This window comes from Amyelois transitella, chromosome 4, assembly GCF_032362555.1.
Source record: "Amyelois transitella isolate CPQ chromosome 4, ilAmyTran1.1, whole genome shotgun sequence".
Lineage (NCBI taxonomy): Eukaryota > Metazoa > Arthropoda > Insecta > Lepidoptera > Pyralidae > Amyelois > Amyelois transitella.
This window is the reverse complement of record NC_083507.1, coordinates 11549421-11570326: the sequence shown is the minus strand read 5'-3', so window position 1 is coordinate 11570326 and position 20906 is coordinate 11549421. Positions and strand designations below refer to the sequence as shown.

The 20906-nt window shown below is 36.3% G+C and overlaps 2 protein-coding genes across 3 annotated transcripts in view; one reads left to right on the top strand and one right to left on the bottom strand.

Moving 5' to 3' along the window:
- LOC106136824 (neuroligin-4, Y-linked) overlaps window positions 1-20906 on the top strand; it is a 74386-nt gene that overhangs the window by 48502 nt on the left and 4978 nt on the right. The window contains exons 4-9 of the mRNA XM_060954300.1: window positions 14495-14647; window positions 16023-16223; window positions 16564-17062; window positions 17512-17602; window positions 19076-19249; window positions 19829-19980. Coding sequence (XP_060810283.1) covers window positions 14495-14647; window positions 16023-16223; window positions 16564-17062; window positions 17512-17602; window positions 19076-19249; window positions 19829-19980 — 1270 coding nt within the window. The remainder of the gene's footprint in view (window positions 1-14494; window positions 14648-16022; window positions 16224-16563; window positions 17063-17511; window positions 17603-19075; window positions 19250-19828; window positions 19981-20906) is intronic.
- LOC132904336 (uncharacterized) lies at window positions 5076-11636 on the bottom strand. Of its 2 annotated transcripts, none has more exons than XM_060954299.1 (3): window positions 10636-11636; window positions 9880-10002; window positions 5076-9247 (listed from the first exon to the last, which is right to left on the bottom strand). In XM_060954299.1, the coding sequence occupies exons 1-3, from the start codon at window positions 10892-10894 to the stop codon at window positions 9231-9233; spliced, it is 399 nt and encodes a 132-aa protein (XP_060810282.1). In that variant the 5' UTR covers window positions 10895-11636; the 3' UTR covers window positions 5076-9230. The 2 variants fall into 2 exon arrangements, with proteins under 2 accessions (XP_060810282.1, XP_060810281.1); XM_060954298.1 differs by having other exon boundaries at window positions 10636-11203.

Below are 20906 nucleotides of genomic sequence, written 5' to 3'. Positions count from 1 at the left end.
GTCAATTAAAGCTAGATATGTACATGAATAAATCACCCAAAAACGAAAAGTTGTGATTACAGTTTGCTATCGGGGATAAGTGATTTATATTTGCCTAACTGGGCAGTTTGAGGCCAACATTTCGCAGAATTCATATTTTACTCAAATTTGTTTTGTTGTTAATTATTTTTATAAAATAATTTTGAGCGCCGGTGGTCGAATCGGTAAGGTGACCGGTTAAAATACGTGATGCGCGTAAAAGACACAGGTTCAAATCCCATCTTAACCATACTACATACATAATTATAACTATTTTCTTAGTTATGTACATTCGTTTGCTCTTACGATGAGGGTAAAAAAACATCGTGAGGCACGCACACACACACACAACATCACCTTACTTTTAACAAATCTATTTATATTCTTTTATATAGGTACGGCAGTGCCGCGTGGTTCCCGGCACCAATAGATAAAATAATAGGACCACTCCATCTCTTTCCCGTGAATGTCGTAAAAGGCGACTAAGGGATAGGTATATAAGCTTGGGATTCTTCTTTTAGGCGATGGGCTAGCAACCTGTCACTATTTGAATCTCAATTCTATCTTAAAGCCAAATAGCTGAACGTGGCCCATCAGCCTTTTCAAGACTGTTGGCTCTGTCTACCCCGCAAGGGATACAGATGCGGTTATATGTATGTATGAATATAGGTACACTTCAACTCTTTGTAGTCGTCAATGCTTTAATAATAAAGATTCTTTTGAAATTCTCAAGCTCAATGCAGTCGTCAACATGAAAGGTGTCGTATTAAAAATCGAATAGGAAACGCGTGAATTACATTGTATTACTCGGAAATCCCATTTCTCACTGCAGAATTTTAATATTTCATGTCAATAGCGTCTTTTGAGAAGCGTCGGTCTTGGAAAGCTTCAACACGGCTTCCGGAGGCGAAAATTTTAATCATAGTTTACAATGGGAATGAAAGATAGTGCTGGATACTTATTTCTTTGTAGTTTCAACAAAGAACCGTATGGTTTTGTGAGTAAATGTCATTATTTTCAATACCTTCTGATATTACGTGAACTGTGTTACTTATAAATATATAAGCATGCATATCAGAAGTATGCAGAGATCGTGGCAAGTGGAAAGAGGTAGTCTCTGCCTACCCCTCTGGGAAAGAGGCGTGATTTTATGTATGTATGTATCATTGTATCACATATGCAACAAAAAAAATATTTTATGAGATACACACAGCCAATATCCTCAAGATTCTTAAGCCACGTTTTGTTAGACGGCTTAATACATACATATAATCACGTCTATATCCCTTACGAGGTAGACAGGGCTAACAGTCTTACAAAGATTGAAAGGCCACGTTCAGCTGTACGGCTTAATGATGCAATTGACATTGAAAAAGTAACAAGTTGCTAGGCCATCGTTTAAAAGAATTCCAAGTTTAATAGCCTGTCCTGTAGTCGCCTTTTACGATAACCTCGGGAAAGAAAGGGAGTGGTATTTGTCAACAAATATTTTGGTTATTTTTTTTTTTTCTTTATGAGAAAAACAGTCAATTTTGTTGTTCGGACCTTGATTGAAATTCGGAATCAATCAAAACTCCAATTTGCAATCTCAATTCGTGATTATTCACGGTTCATTTTAACGTTGTTTTAATCACAGGCTATTATTTAAAGTAGTTCATAGATGAATCATTACAATATTTAATTATATTTGATCTCTGTGGATCTCAATTCTATCATTAAGCCAAATAGCTGAGCGTGGCCTATCAGTCTTTGCAAGACTGTTGGCTCTGTCAACCCCACAAGGGATATAGATGTGACCATCTGTATGTATGTATGTATGTATCTCTGTGGCGCAGCGGTAGTACGCCTGTCTGTGACACCGGAATTCCTGGGTTCAAATCCCGGCCAGGGCATGATGAGAAAATACATACATACATACATACATAAAATCACGCCTCTTTCCCGGAGGGGTAGGCAGAGACTACCTCTTTCCACTTGCCACGATCTCTGCATACTTCTTTCGCTTCGTCCACATTCATAACTCTCTTCATACAAGCTCGGCGGTTTCGGGTACTTTTGACCTGACCCTTTACCAGGACGTCCTTAATTTGATCAAGATACGTTCGTCTAGGTCTTCCCACTCCGACCTTTCCCTCCACACTCTCCTTGTATATCTGCTTAGTCAACCTGCTTTCATTCATCCTCTCCACATGACCGAACCATCTTAACATACCCTTTTCTATTCCTGTAACTACATCTTCTTTCACATCACAACATTCCCTTATCACGCTGTTCCTTATCCTGTCACTCAATTTCACACCCATCATACTCCTTAACGCTCTCATTTCCACTGCATTTATTCTGCTTTCATGCTTCTTTTGCCATACCCAACTTTCACTCCCATACATTAATGTCGGGACCAACACGCCCCTGTGCACAGCCAGTCGAGCCTTTTTGGATAGTTTCTGACTGCTCATAAAGGCATGCAAAGCTCCATTCACCATGTTCCCCGCGTTCACTCTCCTTTCAATATCACTATCATACTTGCCATCTGATGTAAACTTTGATCCTCGATATACAAACTCTTTCACTTGCTCCACTTTTTCTCCTCCAATCAAAATATTACATGCTGTCATTTCTTTCTCCATTTCAAAAACCAGTGTTTTAGTTTTACTTACGTTCACTTTCATTCCTTTCTCTTTTAAAGCTTCATGCATACAGTTTACCATCTCCTGTAACTCCTCCGCTGATGACGCCAGTATAACCTGATCGTCGGCATAGAGCAGACATTTGACGAGTAACTCATTCATCCTTAATCCACTTTTAGACTCTTTCAAATCTGTCAAACAGCTATCCATAAATAGGTTGAACAGCCACGGTGACGCAACACATCCTTGCCTAACGCCTTTCTCAATCTTAAACCACTCAGTGTGCGCTCCGTTTATCCTGACACAAGCACTCGAATCCTCATATAAGGATTTCAGTGCTCGTATTAAGAGACTGCTCACCCCATGCATAGAAAGTGCTGACCACAATTCATTCCTCTCAACTCTGTCATAGGCCTTTTCCAGATCTACGAATGTGCAATAGACTTTTTGACTCTTGGCCAAAAACTTTTCGGCTATGCACCGCAAGGAAAAGACCTGATCAGTACATCCCATTCCCTTTCGAAATCCCGCTTGAGCATCCCATATTTTGTCATCAGTTTCATTCCTGACTCTATTAATCAATACCTTAGCATACAATTTGCCGACGACGCTAAGCAGGCTTATACCACGATAATTTTTGCAGTCCAGCTGTGACCCTTTTCCTTTGTAAAGTGGCACGATAACAGCCTTACACCAATCTTTTGGTACTCGGCCGCTTCTCCAACACAAATTGAAAAGGCAGTACAACTGACTAGCTACTACGCCTTTTCCTGCTTTAAGCATCTCAACCGACACTCTATCACACCCAGCAGCCTTTCCCGCTTTCATACTCTTAAGTGCTTCCACAATTTCGAACATTTCAATTTCGCCTTCCATCTCATTCTCTTTTTCTTCACTATAGCAGAAATCTTTCTTATTTCCTTCCTTTTTTTCAAATAAACTTTCAAAATAGTCCTTCCATATCTTTAGTACACATTCTTCTCCTTTCACAACGCTACCATCCTGGCATCTGATCCTAGTCAGCTCTCTGGTTATAGTATTTCCTCGGGCTGACCTTACGGATTTCCAGAATACTTTCAGATTTGACTGAAAGTCTTCTGATAGCCTTTTATCAAAATCCTCTTTATACTCTTCTTTCTTTCTAATCACAGCTTTCTTAACCAAATCTTTCATTTTCTTATATTCCTTACGTGCTTCATTCACATCTTCATCTATAACCTCTTGCATTCTTAAGTTAGCTTTTGCTGCTAACAAATCCAGCCATGCTTTCTTCTTTAATCGCACAAGTTCTTGCACATCTTTACTCATCCACGCATTTTTGTGATTTTTTCCTTTCCTTCTTCTACTTACACCACACACTTCAACAGCTACTTTCACCATTCTTTCTTTAAATTCCTTCCATCCATCTTCAATATCGCTCATTTCCTCTAAATCTTCAAATTCATCCTTCAGTCTATTAATATACTTCTTACCTACATCCATATCTTGCAAATTTTCTACTTTTACTCTTTCCAAAGCGCTGGTTTGCTCCCTTACCCTGTGCCGCCAGCGATTGAAGATACCCCTTATCCGGGATATCACCAGTAAATGGTCCGAGTCAATGCCAGCACCGCGATATGCACGGGTATCCAGCACTTTGTTCTTCAATCTTTCATCTACAATCACAAAGTCTATCATACTTTTTAAAATACCTTCCACTCTTGTGTAGGTGTGAATCTCTTTATGTTGAAACATTGAGTTCGACACAAAAAGATCCCACTCTAGACAAATTTCTAATACACTTCTTCCATTATCATTCACCTTTTCGTCACCAAACGCACCAAGCACCTTTTCATATCCATCACGCTTTACACCCACCCATCCATTAAAATCACCTAACATAATAATCTTCTCATTTGGCAAAATAACTTTTTCTAATCATGTAAATGTTTATCTATATAAGTATTTATTATAAAATATAGTATCGTTGAGTTAGTATGTCGTAACGCAAGTCTCGAACTTACTTTGAGGGTAACTCAATCTGTGTAATTTGTCCTGTATATATTTGTTTATTTCGTATTATGTTAAAAATGTAATTATGTTTCGTATTGCCGTGTGGACCACTTCATATCTTGCCTTTATTTACATTTTTACAATTTATTTATTATTTTTACAAAAGTATTATTTATTTTATTACAAAAGTAAGACATATCACGTTACTAATTGGATTGTGATTCAATACATTTTCTGTTCCTAAGAAGAATCACTCACATAATAGCTCGCATTGAGTATATTTATTTTGCTTTGCTAATTAGTACCACGATCGGATTTCTGGAAATTTCCAATGACATTATATTCTGTTTGTTACGAAATTGAAAAAGTATGTAAATGGATAGATTGTAATGTAAAGTGGACTGTATGTATTGGACTGGTAAAATAAAATTCCTTGAGTTAACGGACAAGACTCGTGTCGCTTTATTGCGGTGACCAACAGGAAGGAAGATCGGATGTACAATGTTGCCATATCGAACAAACAAATTAAAAAAAATAAAATATTTTAATGTTGGTGTTCCAACATATTGCCGGGGCAAAAGAAGGTTATATTATGTGAAACATTTTACAAACTTAATATACCGTGAGTACACTATAATAGGTACATAAGTAGAATGACATAATATATAATATTAAATATAAAGATATGTAGTTGCCATGCATTGTACATAAAGTGAAGTTAGAACTGCACTACAAGTTACAATTACAGATTGTTAATAGCAGTACAACACTTAACAGACATGAAAACATATGTAAGGCGTTTTAAAATTTACATTAAATGTTTAAAAACTATGCATGCCCTTTTTTTAATTTAAAATGTAACATTCTTACTTGTGTTTTATAGAAACACTAAATTTGTGCTTGTTCTATTAGAAAGAACTAGATAACAAAAAGTAACTTAATACTATTTATACGAAAATGTATGTAAGGCTGTTGCTGCGCCTATCCCTACGATAGTAAACACATATCTCGGGGTCGGTACACAACACCAATAGGCGCAGCTACTGCCGTTCTTCCGTATCTAGCGGTAGGACACATATTTTCACTACTGCTCTTCTATGTATATGGCCGTTTGAAGTTTTAACTTCAACTACACGGACCTTTCCATCATCGCCTGGATAGGTATTAATTACTCTGGCTAAGGGCCAGTACATTGGCGACAAATTTTCGTCCTTAAGTATAACAAGTGAACCTATCTTTACATTTGGTTGAGAGATCTGCCACTTAGGTCGACATTGTAATAAATTCAAATAGTGCTTACTCCACCTTTTCCAGAATTCTAATTTCATATCATTACATATTTTCCAAAATTGAGATTTAGTAATAACAGTAACATTTGCATCTGGGTATGTATTTAAAGCAGTACCTATCAAAAAATGTCCTGGAGTAATGCAGGAATAATCAGTTACATCATTAGATAGTGGCATTAAAGGTCTACTATTTAATATGGCCTCAATTTGACATAAAACTGTGTACAATTCTTCATAAGTTAAAATTGCCTTTTGTAACACTCTCTTTAACAAATTTTTACAACTTTTTACACCACTTTCGGCCAAACCGGCGAACGTCGGGGAATAACAAGGTAAATGGTGAAATTTTATCCCTTTTTGAGCTGTAAATTGAGAAACTAATTTTTGATGTTCTATGGAGTTATGTAATTTGTACAAAGCATCTAACTGCCTCTCCGCACACCTGAAGGTTGAAGCGTTGTCGCTGTATATGTCAGTAGGCAACCCTCTTCTGGCAATAAACCTGTTTAAACATGCAATGAAAGTCTCCGTCTTTAAACCTGAAGCAAGCTCTAAATGCATTGCTTTGGTTACAAAGCATACAAACACACAAACATAACCCTTTGTGATTATTGGCTTTCTAACTCTTGCTATTTTCAATGATATTGCTCCAGTGTAATCTAAACCGACTTTTTGAAAGGCGCGACATGTTTTCACCCTATCAGGAGGCAAAGAACCCATCAATTGCTTAGAAGCTTCCGCTTTTAATCTAAAACAAATGGTACACTTGAATAAAACTTTTTTAACTTCTCTTAAACCATGTACTATCCAAAATCTTTGTCTTAATGATGACAGAGTCAGCTTAGGGCCTGCGTGAAGGTTTCTCAAATGTTCACTATGAATTATTAAATTAGTGACGCGCGAGTCTCGCGGCAAAATGATTGGATGCTTCTGCGAATATGGCATATCAGCATTGTGCAACCGGCCTCCAACACGCAGCAAACCACTGTCATCAATAAAAGGAAAAAGAGATTTTAAATTGCCTTTGACAATTGCCTTACCACATATTAAAGCATGAATATCATCCTTAAGGAACTTTTGTTGTTCATACATCACAATAATTGACAAAGAGTTATTAAGTTCCTGACTAGTTACATAGTTGAGCTTATTTCTATTACCCTTGGACTTTGCATTTTGACAAAAACGTAGGACGTAAGCTAACACTCTTTGCATTTTATTGATATCTGAAAATTTGTCCAGAAAATCTAGACATAATGTTTTTGAAATAATATTGGTGGAAAAACAAACCATAGCGCTCAAGCATGTGGAAGAGTCCTTGACCTCAGGCAATTCTTGTGGCATTGTAAAATTTAAATTGGGTTTATACTCACTTGAATGTAAAAATGTTGGTCCCCTCCACCAGAGGGAGTGGTCAGCTAACTCGTGAGGTGGCACTCCTCTACTGAGACAATCCGCTGGATTCTCCTGCGAGCTAACATGCGACCAAGTGTGCGCATGTGTGAGTTGTATTATAGCCTTAACACGATTGGCTACATACGCTTTTAACGTGTTTATGTTAGTTTTAAGCCAAGCTAAAACGATTTGTGAATCTGAATAAAGAAACACATCATGGATTTTTATTTTTGTTGATAGTGTGTCATGGATTCTGCTAGCTAACTTAGCGAGCAGTAAAGCAGCGTTAAGCTCCAGTCTTGGAACAGATAAGCTTTGTGAAGCAGGATTTATGCGCGATTTTGAGCATAACAAGGAAACCTTAACATTGGCTGCCTCGTCAACACATCTTAAGTATACACAACAGCCATAGGCAGTAGTGCTGGAAGCATCGGCAAACCCAATAATTTGTGCAAAGCTGCTCTTGTGCAACCTTATGTAACGCTCTATAATTAGTGGTTTCATTGAAATTAAGCTAGTGTAAAACTCATGCCATGCTTGAAGCAACTCCTTATCAGGTAACGAATCCCAGTCTATTTGAGCTTTCCACAGTTGTTGCATGATGACTTTAGCACCTACCACTATGGGCCCAGCAAATCCTAATGGATCAAAAAACTGGCTTATAAAACTAAGAATCTCTCGCTTACACTGAGGCATATTACCAATAGGTTTTGGACTTGACACTATAAATGCATCTGACTGAGTATTGTAACACATGCCCAAAGTTTTTAATAAATGATTATTTGTTTGTAAATCTACCTCATCAAAATGTTGTCTATCTTGTGGGATGTCTTGTAATAATTGTTCTGAATTAGACACCCACTTATGTAACTGAAAACTACCTAGACTCAATAGTTTACATAGCTGCTCTCGGGCTTCTATCAAGTTATCCGAGGAACAGTCTGAGAAAAGAATATCATCAACATATGTACAGTTATTTAATATAAATGCAGCCAATGGGAAGTCATCCTTGTATAGCTCAGCTAACCATTTCAAACACCTAGTTGCTAAGTAAGATGAACTTTTCAACCCATAGGTGACAGTGTTTAGTTGAATGCACTGAACACTATCATTGGGATTATATCTCCATAGAATATTTTGTAAAGACCTGTATTTTGGATGTAATAATATATTGCGAAACATGTTTTTTATGTCTGTTATGAAGAAATAATTATCTACTCTGAATAGTAACAAAACATCAACAAGTTCCTTTTGTACTACAGGCCCATTAAGCAATAAATCGTTTAAAGAAGTCTTATTGCTGGTTTTCATAGAACCATCCATAACAACACGACATTTTGTTGTTTTCTTTTGTAAGTTAAGAACTGGGTGGTGTGGCAGGAAGTACACTGGATCAGTTGTTAAATTGTATTGACTGATGTCAATGACTGTACCATGCCCTTGATTTATGTATTCATTAATGAAGTCTGAATACAATTTATAAAGACTAGGGTCTTTTGTAAGTCTAGCTTCTAAGTTATAAAATCTTTGTAAAGCTAAATGTAATGAGTCTCCTAAAGACTGATTAATAAAATCTAAAGGCTGTTTTAATGGCAGGACAACTTGCATTTTGTTATTTTGTGTGTCCAGTTGAATATTTTCTAAAAATATATTTTCACACAATTCATGTTCAGAATGTGTTTCTGTAAATGTTTCAGGAACCTTTTCACATTGCCAAAATTCAGTAAGAGTATGATTTAAGCTAGAAGTACATGTTTCACAAAATAAGGAGGTTACTGCTTGGTTGTGTTTCAAATAAATATTATCTGAGTTAATGCTACCTGCGACTACATGACCAAACTTTGTATTAAGTAACGGAGGTGAAGCTGTGATGTCCCCATGCCCCGCACAGTTGTACCGGCTAACTCGAGGCTCAGGCGGCAGCAACACCTTAAACACAATGTCAGCACCCAATAATATATTTATGTTACTGGATTGATTAAATGTCTTGTCAGCCAATACTATATTGGGAGGCAAAACTAATTTATTAATGTTGAAAGTCTTCTGCGGCAATTTTGAAGTGATTTTTTCAAGTAAGTAGCACACAACAGAAATGCTATAGTTCTGTGTCAGTGAGTGTAATTCTAAATTTACTCTTTGCTTTAAATTGTTAAAAGTTTGGCCTATGCCTGTAACAGGAGTACTGGCAGTCTGAATCTGTAATTTTAATAACTCTGCTAGCTCTTTGGTCACAAAGGATACCTGTGAACCTGTATCAAGGAGAGCCTTGACATAAACCTCAGTTCCGTTGCTCGCTAAAAGTTTTACCTGTGCTGTAGGCAACACAACTTGTTCAGTAGCAGATCCAGCCACCAATGTGACTGGTGATGGGGCCTCTTCCACATGGAGAAGAGAGTTATGATCATTTTTACAGACCTGACATTTAAACTTATACCTGCATGGCTTATTGTGGTTATTCAAACATATTTGGCATAGATTATTAGCTGTAACAAACTTAATTCGCTCACTTATTGACATTAATTTAAATTGAGAACAAGAAAAAAGTTTGTGGTTAGACTTACAAAGTATGCAGCTCTTCTCAGCGCTGGCAGGCTGTACCTTCTTCACAGTGGCTACGTGGACAGCCTTCGGAGCCAACAGTACCTTATCTCGTTCCACATTCTCGAGCGCTAATGCTCGCTTCTCTAAAAATTCAATAAGGCTTGTTACACTAGGTTTTTCTTGTCTACCAAGTTCGAATTCCCTGTTGCAAATCATATCCAATTTTCTTGTTAAAATGCAAAGAGTGATAGGATCCCACTGATCAACAGAGTGGCCCAAGTTCCTTAATGCAGCTAACTGTTGCTTAACAATAGACAAAAAACTTCTAATATTAACAGCTGTGGATTTAGTCATAGGGCTTATATCTAACAATACATTTAAATGGTCATTTGTAATCTTATACCTATTGTTGTATCTATCATTTAATATTTTACGAGCTTCCTCATAGCTTTCAGAACATAAAGGTAGATTTTTAATAAGCTCATGAGGTTCATCCTTTAAATAAGATTGTAAATAGAATAACTTTTCAATACTTTCTAAGTTACTATTTTTATGGATAAGAGCATCAAAAAGCCCAATGAAGGCTTGGTAATCCCTGTATTTACCAATGAAAGTTGGAATTACTACGTTTGGTAACTTAATTTTACTTTGTTTTGAACTTTGACACATCACTACTGGGTCCTGATCATGTATTGAAGTTTGACACGACACTACTGGCTTCTTATCATGTTTTACAGAGAGTCTTCCAATTTTAGTGAGCGCTTCCAAATACGTACTTTCAACGTCGTCCTCGGGGTCATCAGGATCCATCGCTAAAATGTCGAGGCGTAAGTCCTCCCACTTAGAAAATGAAGATCGCAGACGTTCTTCTCTGACGCACAAAGCGTGTTTGTCTAACTCAGAGGCGCTTGGATCACGCAGGGCGTTATGCAATTTGGTGATAACACCTTTAACGGCAGCGCGTTTGCGTCGAAGAGCGGCCAAATCATAGGACTCAGCAATTGCGAATTCCGATTCGCCCTTATCTTTAGACATTTTGTTAAGACGGCGTAAACACTTATTTGTACGTAATTTGCACTGATGTAACGCACTGATTATGTTTATTTTACAATATTACTCGCAACACGATAATTAACGAAACTCAGCTTTGCTGTGATGTAACAATTAAAATGGCGGGCGAAAGTTGTCGTCGTAGTCTCGACGACAGCGCATCGGACCAATGATGCGCGTAGACGCCGCTGCAACAGCGCCAAATAGCTTCTCGCGTCGAAAATCGGCAACTTTACCGCGCCAATGCATCAATCAATGGGCGCGAATCGTGTAGGTAGGCGCGAACATGTATCGTTGAAATTGAATTGAAAATAAAATTGACACGCACCATGAAATGAAATGAATGTAAATTGGCAATGGATGATGTCACTATAATAATGAATGCAACATGTAGGTACTCCCGTCTATCCGGTGCACTGTGATGGCGTCTTCCCGCGTAGCGTCTTCTAACCAAAAGGAACAATGCGGAATTATGTACTGCACATCACTCACACTAAACTTCTGGAAATTTACTGGCCTTGAAGGACCATGAAAAAGTATGTAAATGGATAGATTGTAATGTAAAGTGGACTGTATGTATTGGACTGGTAAAATAAAATTCCTTGAGTTAACGGACAAGACTCGTGTCGCTTTATTGCGGTGACCAACAGGAAGGAAGATCGGATGTACAATGTTGCCATATCGAACAAACAAATTAAAAAAAATAAAATATTTTAATGTTGGTGTTCCAACAGAAATAGAGTAATTAGATTGAAAGGGTTTTTTTTTTACACAAACAAGCTTTTTAGTCCGTCATCATTTTTATTTTTCCATCCATCCATTAACATTATGACTTACATTTTGCTACTAATAAGATATTTTAATCCAAGCAAATTTGGAGCTATCTTATTTCGATTATCAAAATTTGGTAAAAATACATACATCCATAGATCGCAAATAATTACTCTAATAACAAATAATATAAAACAATAACATTATCTTCATTTCAAGTATTTTGGCTCTGTCTACCCCGCAAGGGATATAGACATCATTTTAAGTATGTACGTAATTTCAAGTTATTCATTTGATTTAAAATCTTTTTTCTAGACCAATGTGATCTCTTTACTTTGGCAAACTTTTATCCAAATCCAACGTACCTATTTCATGCATAGTTGCATGCATTACAATGCAGCATGCATGTTTTATTTAAAGCATATTTAATTAAAAGCAAAAATACGTTATATATTCAATAATTTTGCAACGCAGTGGACATTTTTTTTTAATTTATTTATTTGGGAAACATACAATTGTAACAACTCTGTAACAATACACAAGTCAATAAAATTTTCACTAGAAAAAAGTAAATAGAAAACGTTAAACAGACTTTGATAATTTAGATCCTACTACTATTATAAAGGCGAAAGTTTGTATGGATGTATGGATGTTTGTTACTCTTTCACGCAAAAACTACTGAACCGATTACCATGAAATTTGGTATGTAGGTAGCTGAAGACCCAGAATAACACATAGGCTACTTTTTATCCCAGAGTTCCCGCGGGATTGATAGGGTTTCCATGCGGACGAAGTCGCGGGCGGCCTCTAGTATTTATATAAATTGTTCTAACACCCCACTCATTAAGAGTCTGCTTGGTTATTAATAATGTCTTTTAAGTTCGACATCAGACAAGCAGGTCCACATCCGAAGGGATCGAGAAAACTTAATCTAATACAAATTATTGTCACATATTCTTATCCAGTGCCGTGTGGTTCCCGGCACCAATACAAAAAAGAATAGGGCCACTCCATCTCTTTCCCATGGATGTCGTAAAAGGCGACTAAGGGATAGGCTTACAAACTTGGGATTCTTTTCTAGGCGATGAGCTAGCAACCTGTCACTATTTGAATCTCAATTCTATCATTAAGCCAAATAGCTGAACGTGGCCATTCAGTCTTTTAAAGACTGTTGACTCTGTCTACCCCGCAAGGGAAATAGACGTGACCATATGTATGTATGTATTCTTATCCAGACTGAAGCAATGTGACGGACGGGATAACTTTACAAAGTTACAATATTGTCAGTTTACACGGAAACCGTTCCTAGTAAAGTTACGACAGTATGAAGCTTTAACTGAGGCAATTTTCTAAGAAACCCAATCTATGGCGATGTTAAAAGTTTTATATGTACTTAATGATTAAGCGAAGTAACTTTTAGTTGTATTACAGTTTACTTTTTGAGACTAGCCGGCGCCTGGGGTTTCTTTTTCTTATAATCAAGACTATTTATTAACGTATCTTGATCAAATTAAGGACGTTCTGGTAAAGGGTCAGGTCAAAAGTACCCGAAACCGCCGAGCTTGCATGAAGAGAGTTATGAAAGTGGATGAAACGAAGGAAGTATGCAAAGCAATGCCGTGTGGTTCCCGGCACCATTACAAAAAAGAATAGGACCACTCCATCTCTTTACCACGGATGTCGTAAAAGGCGACTAAGGGATAGGCTTATAAACTTGGGATTCCTCTTTTAGGCGATGGGCTAGCAACCTGCCACTATTTAAATCTTAATTCTATCACTAAGCTTCCCTTTTTTTTTCACATTTTCCATTATTTATTTGCTTCTAATAGTTGCAGCGTGATGTTATATAGCCTAAAGCCTTCCTCGATAAATGTTCTATTCAACGCAAAAAAAGAATTTTTCATTTCGAACCAATAGTTCTTGAGATTAGCGTGTTCAAAACAAACAAACTGTACAGCTTTATAATATTAGTATAGATAACGAAACGTATAAAGTCATATATTTGAAATCGTTCAGTAAGAATTTGTTTTGATTTCTTTTTTATCAACGTCTCGCATGACGGCACGCTCACGCTAGATAAAATTCGTACTTTGGATCCAAGCCAACAAAAATGAATAACGATTCCCTCATTGAATATGTTCATATTATTGTATTGGATTCCCAACAGAAACTTGTGCATTTGCAACGTGCATAAATCTAAGAGAAAACAAAAGCTTAAGGTATTGAGAATTCGAAAGTTATGTTCAGAGTTACAAATGGTGGTTTATTTCGGGATTACTAGTTAGAAAATAGCTATTTACATTCTCATGTAAATGTCAATGGTGTAGAAATGCAGATTTTAAAAGTCAATAAAGGGAAAGGCTAGTAAACTTCTTCTTCTTATTTTAGGTGATGGGTTAGCTACCTGTCTCCATTTGAATCTCATTTCTATCATTAACCCATGCAGCTTAACGTGGTCTTATCGTCGAGACCATTCTAGGCTCTGTCTATCCCGTAAGGAATAAATCATACATACATATAATTACGTCTTTATCTCTTGTCTGGCAAGAGAAAGAGAGAGCCAACAGTCTTGAAAACATTGACATTCACGATCAGCCGATTGATAGAATTGAGATTCATAAAGTGCCTAAACTAAGAACCCCAAGAATAATAAGCCTATCCCTAAATCGCCTTTTACGACATTCATGGGAAAGAGATGGAGTGGTTCTATTCTTCTATCTATTGATGCTGATAACCACAGCACGAAAAAAAAACATGATTATCAGTACGTTTGTATGTTAAGTCATATCAATAACATAAACTCCTTTGTTGCAGTTGGTCCAACACTCCAAGCAAAATACCCAGTCGTCATATTCATTCACGGCGAATCTTTCGAGTGGAATTCTGGCAACGTGTATGATGGTGCAGTTCTTGCGAGCTACGCTGGCGTGGTTGTCATCACCATCAACTATAGACTTGGAATTTTAGGTGAGTAATCTTCTTCAAGATTCAAGATTATTTATTTGTAAAACATGTAACATTACATACATATAAATGGGTACATACATATATTGCAGATGAAGAAGCATATTGTTGTGACTGAACTTGATTATTTAGTTGTCTTCCTCCCGGCTTTAGACTTGGTTGCATTCTCACCACTCTGGAGATGACTACGGGGTAAGCCTTTGACTTTGATTGGGTGAGTCAGGTTTTTACACGAAGCGACTTCCATATGACCTCCGCAAGTAAACCAGTTGCAGGTAAACCTAACCCGTAGTGTTTAACATTGATTACTATGAGTAATATTAATATCCCTGTAACTACCTATACCATATCTATACAACTGATATTATAAAGCTGACGAGTTTGTATGTTTGTTTCTTTGAACGCGCTAATCTCAGGTACTACTGGTCCGAATTGAAACATTATTTTTGTGTTGAATAGACCATTTATCGAGAAAGGCTTTAGGCTAGAAAATATCACGCTGCAATTTTTAGGAGCGAAGATATAATGGAATATGTGAAAAATAACGGGGAAAATTATTCATCCTCAATGATGAGGCTTCAATAATGCCCAAAATAACTATTCCACGCGGACGAAGTCGCGGGCGCAGCTAGTCTCAGATAAATTACCAAAGGCACAAACATTGCTGAACAAAAATCCTATAGTTTTATTTTTCTCTGATCTAATTATGCCGGGGCTGGCTATGGCGTCACGCCTCACTTTGCTTAATTAAACATTTCTTGCAGAGTTTTCCAATTCAAATCTTAATGCAATGAAATTTTAACCTTAAATGTAACTGGTTTGGGTACATTTCTGATCAGAACCCGCAAAAAATTTTCTCTTTGCTCTTTTAGCGCGATGTATGGAGATTCGTGTTAATTATTACGAGAGAAAATGTTTAAATTAAACACGAAATCTATTTGAATGATTAGACTAATGAGGTAGGGTGACTAATTCAAAGAAAACAAGAAAGTGATCTTATTAGCAGAAATTAATAATGATGGCCAGACGATGTGATTAGTAAGCGTAGCTTTTTGCTGACATTGTGAAAGTTGGAAAAGATGGCGAAATCACGATCTCTGCTTATTTTCGCTTCATCCTCATTCATAACTCTCTTTATACGAGCTCGGTGGTATCGGGTACTCTTGACCTGACACATTTATGAAACGACCAATATGCGAATTATAATTTAGATAACGATAAAATACTCTAAGCCTTAAGTATTTAATAATATGAATCTAGATTATAGTATATATATTTCTGATATATCAGATAAATTCACTTAAGCAAAAAATACGAGATTTGTTAAAAAGAAGAAATTCTACGAAGAAAATGTATGTAATACGAACATTTGTTACAGGATTTCTAAATGCAAACCCTATACCTCACTTAAAGGCTCGGGTAGCGAACTACGGACTTATGGATCAGATAGCAGCTTTGCATTGGGTGCAACAGAACATTGCACTATTTGGAGGGGACGCAGGCAATGTCACGATGTTAGGGCACGGCTCGGGTGCGGCGTGTATTAATTTCCTTATGATTTCACCCACTGTTATGCCTGGTGAGTATTCCTGTACTAACAGAATGATACTCGTTACATTTGAATTCTGTTTTCAGGCATTTAATATTAATGAGCTATCAAGTGAACCTATACATATAAAGAAGTAGAAGAAATGTGTAAATTTGATGAGATTATTCATATTTTATTTTTAATTTTAACCGCAGTTGCTGCAAGTTTTTTAAAGTGGTGAAAGCAACTATTAGTATGATCTTTAAAATAGGTACTAAATTATTTGACGATAATGAGATAGCCAATTATTGAAATTATGAAATGAGTATATTCTTTAACATAGGAAATCTCACAACAGCATATACAGATACTAACTCAAATTGTATTCCAGGTTTATTCCATCGGGCAATCCTCCTGTCGGGATCCGCATTAAGTTCATGGGCTTTAGTCGAAGATCCTGTGAGTTACTCCGTCCAACTTGCCAAGCAAGCTAACTGTACACTCCCTGAAGATATAGTCAAAGACCATGAACTTATAGTCGATTGCTTACGAGAAGTACCTCTTGAAGAACTTATGTCAGCAGAAATAAGCACTCCAAGTTATTTAACAGCATTCGGACCATCAGTTGACGGCGTTGTAGTCAAAACTGATTATGCAAAAGAGTTGCTCACATTCTTTATACCAAACGATCTTCAAGGGTTCACTAGCGTATCAGGGGTCAACAACGTCAAAGCCGACAAAAGAAGTGGGGATAGAATATTTGGTATACGAGGAGGTCAAAACAAATACGACCTTCTATTTGGAGTGGTTACTAGTGAAGCGCTTTGGAAATTCTCGGCTCAGGACATACAAAACGGGTTTGAGGGTGAACGGAGGGACAGAATAATAAGGTAAGGTCAATGTTTATTCAGCAAATTGGCGTTCGGTCTTTCCGTTCATAGGAATGGGTGGTAATGAAAGGTTGTGTATAGACAATTGTCACGATATGTGAGAAGTCAAGTAGTATCAATGCTTTTATACACGTAATGCGAAGGTTACTTGAATGAGTAAATTATGAGAGGGTTTATTTCATCGTATTCTTTTTCTGTGAATTATATATTCGTGTATACTTGTTTCATTTCATAAAATAAATGTTTTAGAATAACTCGTGATTCTGTATTACTTAAAAATTCAGGTTTAAATGTTTCATCAAGAGCTTATGCGATAAAAAGATTTTTAAAAATTATACTCACGTTTCGCTTTGCTTGTTTGCTACTTAAATTCTTAACTCTGTTTTATATTTTTGGGCGAAATGGTAAACAATTTTAATACTTACTAAAATCTCTGTTCTTTGTTTCAGAACGTATGTGAGAAATGCATATACATATCATTTAAGTGAAATTTTCTTCACAATAGTCAATGAATACACCGACTGGGAGAGAACAGTTCAGGTAATATTTTGTTTTTTTTTTATTTTTCAATTATACCAATAGATATCAACATTTTTGAATAAAGAAAAAAATCTGGAGCAACTGTTATCAGAGCACTACCAAGTGTCTCAACTAGGTTTAAATATTACCTCTTACTAGACGCTTACGACATTAAGGTAGTAAACTGAGTTATGACAAGTGTAAAGACGCGATATCAACCTACCCCTTCTGGAAAATAGGAGTCTTATGCCGATAGAGTAAAATTCCCAAACTTGAAATTATACGTATTTCTGGAAAAATTTACTACCATTCTATGTATAAAATAAACTCAATACTTATTCATATTTTGCATAAACTCCAGCAATATTGGAGATTTGGAGGACGTGTTCACACTCGCTTGGAATCCGGAATATATTCAAACATCATATCAATTCCAAACGAATCCAATTTAGATGGGGGTGTCGCCATCTGGTGTCGTCTGGCACCCAACATTTTGTAAGATCTGCCAAATAGTTGCAAGTGGCTGTACTTGAAAACTGCAATTTGAAATTATATTTGGGGCAGCGTTGTGTAGTTTCGTTATTGCCTTTTGATATTTTGTTTTCAATACAGTTCGAGTGTAATAAAGTTTTCAATTATTTGTGTTACACTTATATAACCTTTCCCGGAGGGTAGGCAGAGAGTACAGTACAACTTTTCGCTTTCTCTAAATGTACCATTATATCTTCATGCAAGCTTATCGTTATTCAATGAATATTTTTAGTTTTGAATAACAAGAATTAATAAAAAAACGACTATAACGAGAGAAATACTTTGTTTTATGAAATTAGTTTCTAAAGTTGCCACAGCAGATGGTCTGCGTGATAGCAACCACGAACCTTAATATTTTATAACATCTAAGCAGGAACGTCACAAAATGTTCAGATTTCAGACCATGAATTACATTGCAACATGCAACATATTACTTAACAAGCTTTTGCATATTTATTTGAACGCTAGGTTCCGAAGTTATTAGTTCAGTTTATTTTAAATGATCACAGTGATAATTTGTTAAGGTAACTGCAACGTTATAAGCGTCTTTTTCGCTCACCGTTCTTTTGTTGTTAATATATTTTTATATATATTACTAAAGAGAAATTCAGTACAAGGGCACTACTTATTAATTATAAAAATTAATGTACTATGTTAATCAACAAATAATTTCTATTCTTACGCACTTTAACGGCCTCTGTGGCTCAGCGGTAGTACGCTTGTCTGTGACACCGGAGGTCCCGGGTTCGAATCCCGGCCAGGGCATGAGGAGAAAAGAACTTTCTCTGATTGGCCTGGGTCTTGGATGTTTATCTATATTAGTATTTATTATAAAATATAGTATCGTTGAGTTAGTATCTCGTAACACAAGTCTCGAACTTACTTCGAGGCTAACTCAATCAGTGTAATTTGTCCAAAAAAAAAAAAAATTATCAAGGAGAACCAATGTCTATTTTATTACAGCATCCAATTAACACAAGAGACGCAGCGGTGCTAGCAATATCGGACGCCCAATACGTAGCGCCTCTGGTCCAAACTGGAGATTTTCTGAGCGTAGCCAAGAGTTCTCCGGACTCTGGTCCAAACACATTCTTCTACGTATTCGACTATCAAACTAAAGACGGAGATTATCCACAGGTAAGGTTCTTATGTATTATTTTAATCTGTACTATTACATTATAAAGCTGAAGAGTTTGTTTGTTTGTTTGAACGCGCTAATCTCAGGAAGTAATGGTTCGAATTGAAAAATTATTTTTGCGTTGAATAGACCATTTATCGAGGAAGGCACGATAGAACCAGCAGTTCCTGAGATTAGCGCGTTCAAACAAACAAACAAACAAACAAACAAACAAACAAACAAACTCTTCAGCTTTATAATATTAGTATAGATATGAATGAAACTTAACAATTGTGGATAAACCTTAATGTATTGACTTTAATTAAACAGTGCAATAATATCTATTACTGAATTCTAGCTATTGGTATCATTGATCAAAATTATTCATCTGAAAGCTTTACACAAAATGATTGATATAGTAATGTTTTCATCATAGAGATCTGAATATTCGGATTTATGCGGTTCGATATATGAGTTTCTAAATTAATTATAGGTTTGTAATGATCGCAATTTCTGTTATTATTACAAAACCATTATCGTTATTACATTTTAAATTGTTTGTTTCATCAGTTAATATATGTATGTATGTTTTGTTACAGCGCATGGGATCAGTTCATGGTGAAGAGTTGCCTTATCTCTTCGGAGCACCATTGGTTGAAGGATTGGGTCATTTTCCAAAGAACTACACCAAGTCCGAAGTGGCATTGTCTGAAGCATTCATTTTGTATATGGCGAACTTCATAAGAACTGGGTGAGTTTGTTATTGTTGTAACCTTATTGTCTGTTAAACCATCATCGTTATGAATTAAGTCGTCTATATATCTCTCAAATGATTTATTTATTATTCATTAAGGGCATGATGAGAAAAGAACTTTTTCTGATTGGTCTGGGTCTTGGATGTTTATCTATATAAGTATTTGTTATAAAATATAGTATCGTTGAGTTAGTATCTCGTAACACAAGTTTCGAACTTACTTCGAGGCTAACTCAATCAGTGTAATTTGTCCCGTATATATTTATTTATTTATTTTTTATTTTTATTAATTAACTAGCTTCTCCCCGAAGCTACTGCTGTTGAGTTCGCGTTCTGCAGTAAGTAGGTAGTCCGGTCAATTTAGACCAAAAAATAAGAATGAAGCTACATTAATTCCCATCAAGCTGAAAATAACACAAAATCATTATTTCAAAATTCCCCATGAATCCGGTTTAAGGAAAAAAAATTACTAAGGTCAAAGGTAAAAAATGGGGTTTTCACGATTTTCTTCTTGGGCATAAAATAGTTTTGAAATAATGCTTTTGATTGTGTTTTAAACAATTATACTCATTTTCAGCTTGATGGAAATTAATGTAGATTCGAATGTCTAGATTGACCGGACTAAAGTATTTTATCATAGAAATTAGTAGCGGCCCGCGCATGCCGCAAACGGTTCAAGCTAAATCCGACTTTCGGCGCTTTGAGTTACACTTTGAATCCACTGCGGGTAACGTAACGTGTGTTCGCGGTTCTACAGAACAACGTCTATGGATAAACTGAAAAAATTAAGATTTTTTTTTCTTTGTATTTTTCCAGGATAAAAAGTATCCTATTTTATGCCTAGGATAATAAGGTATAATTATACCAAGTTTCATCAAAATCGAACCGTTAGTTTTCACGTGATGCCTGAACATACAGACAGA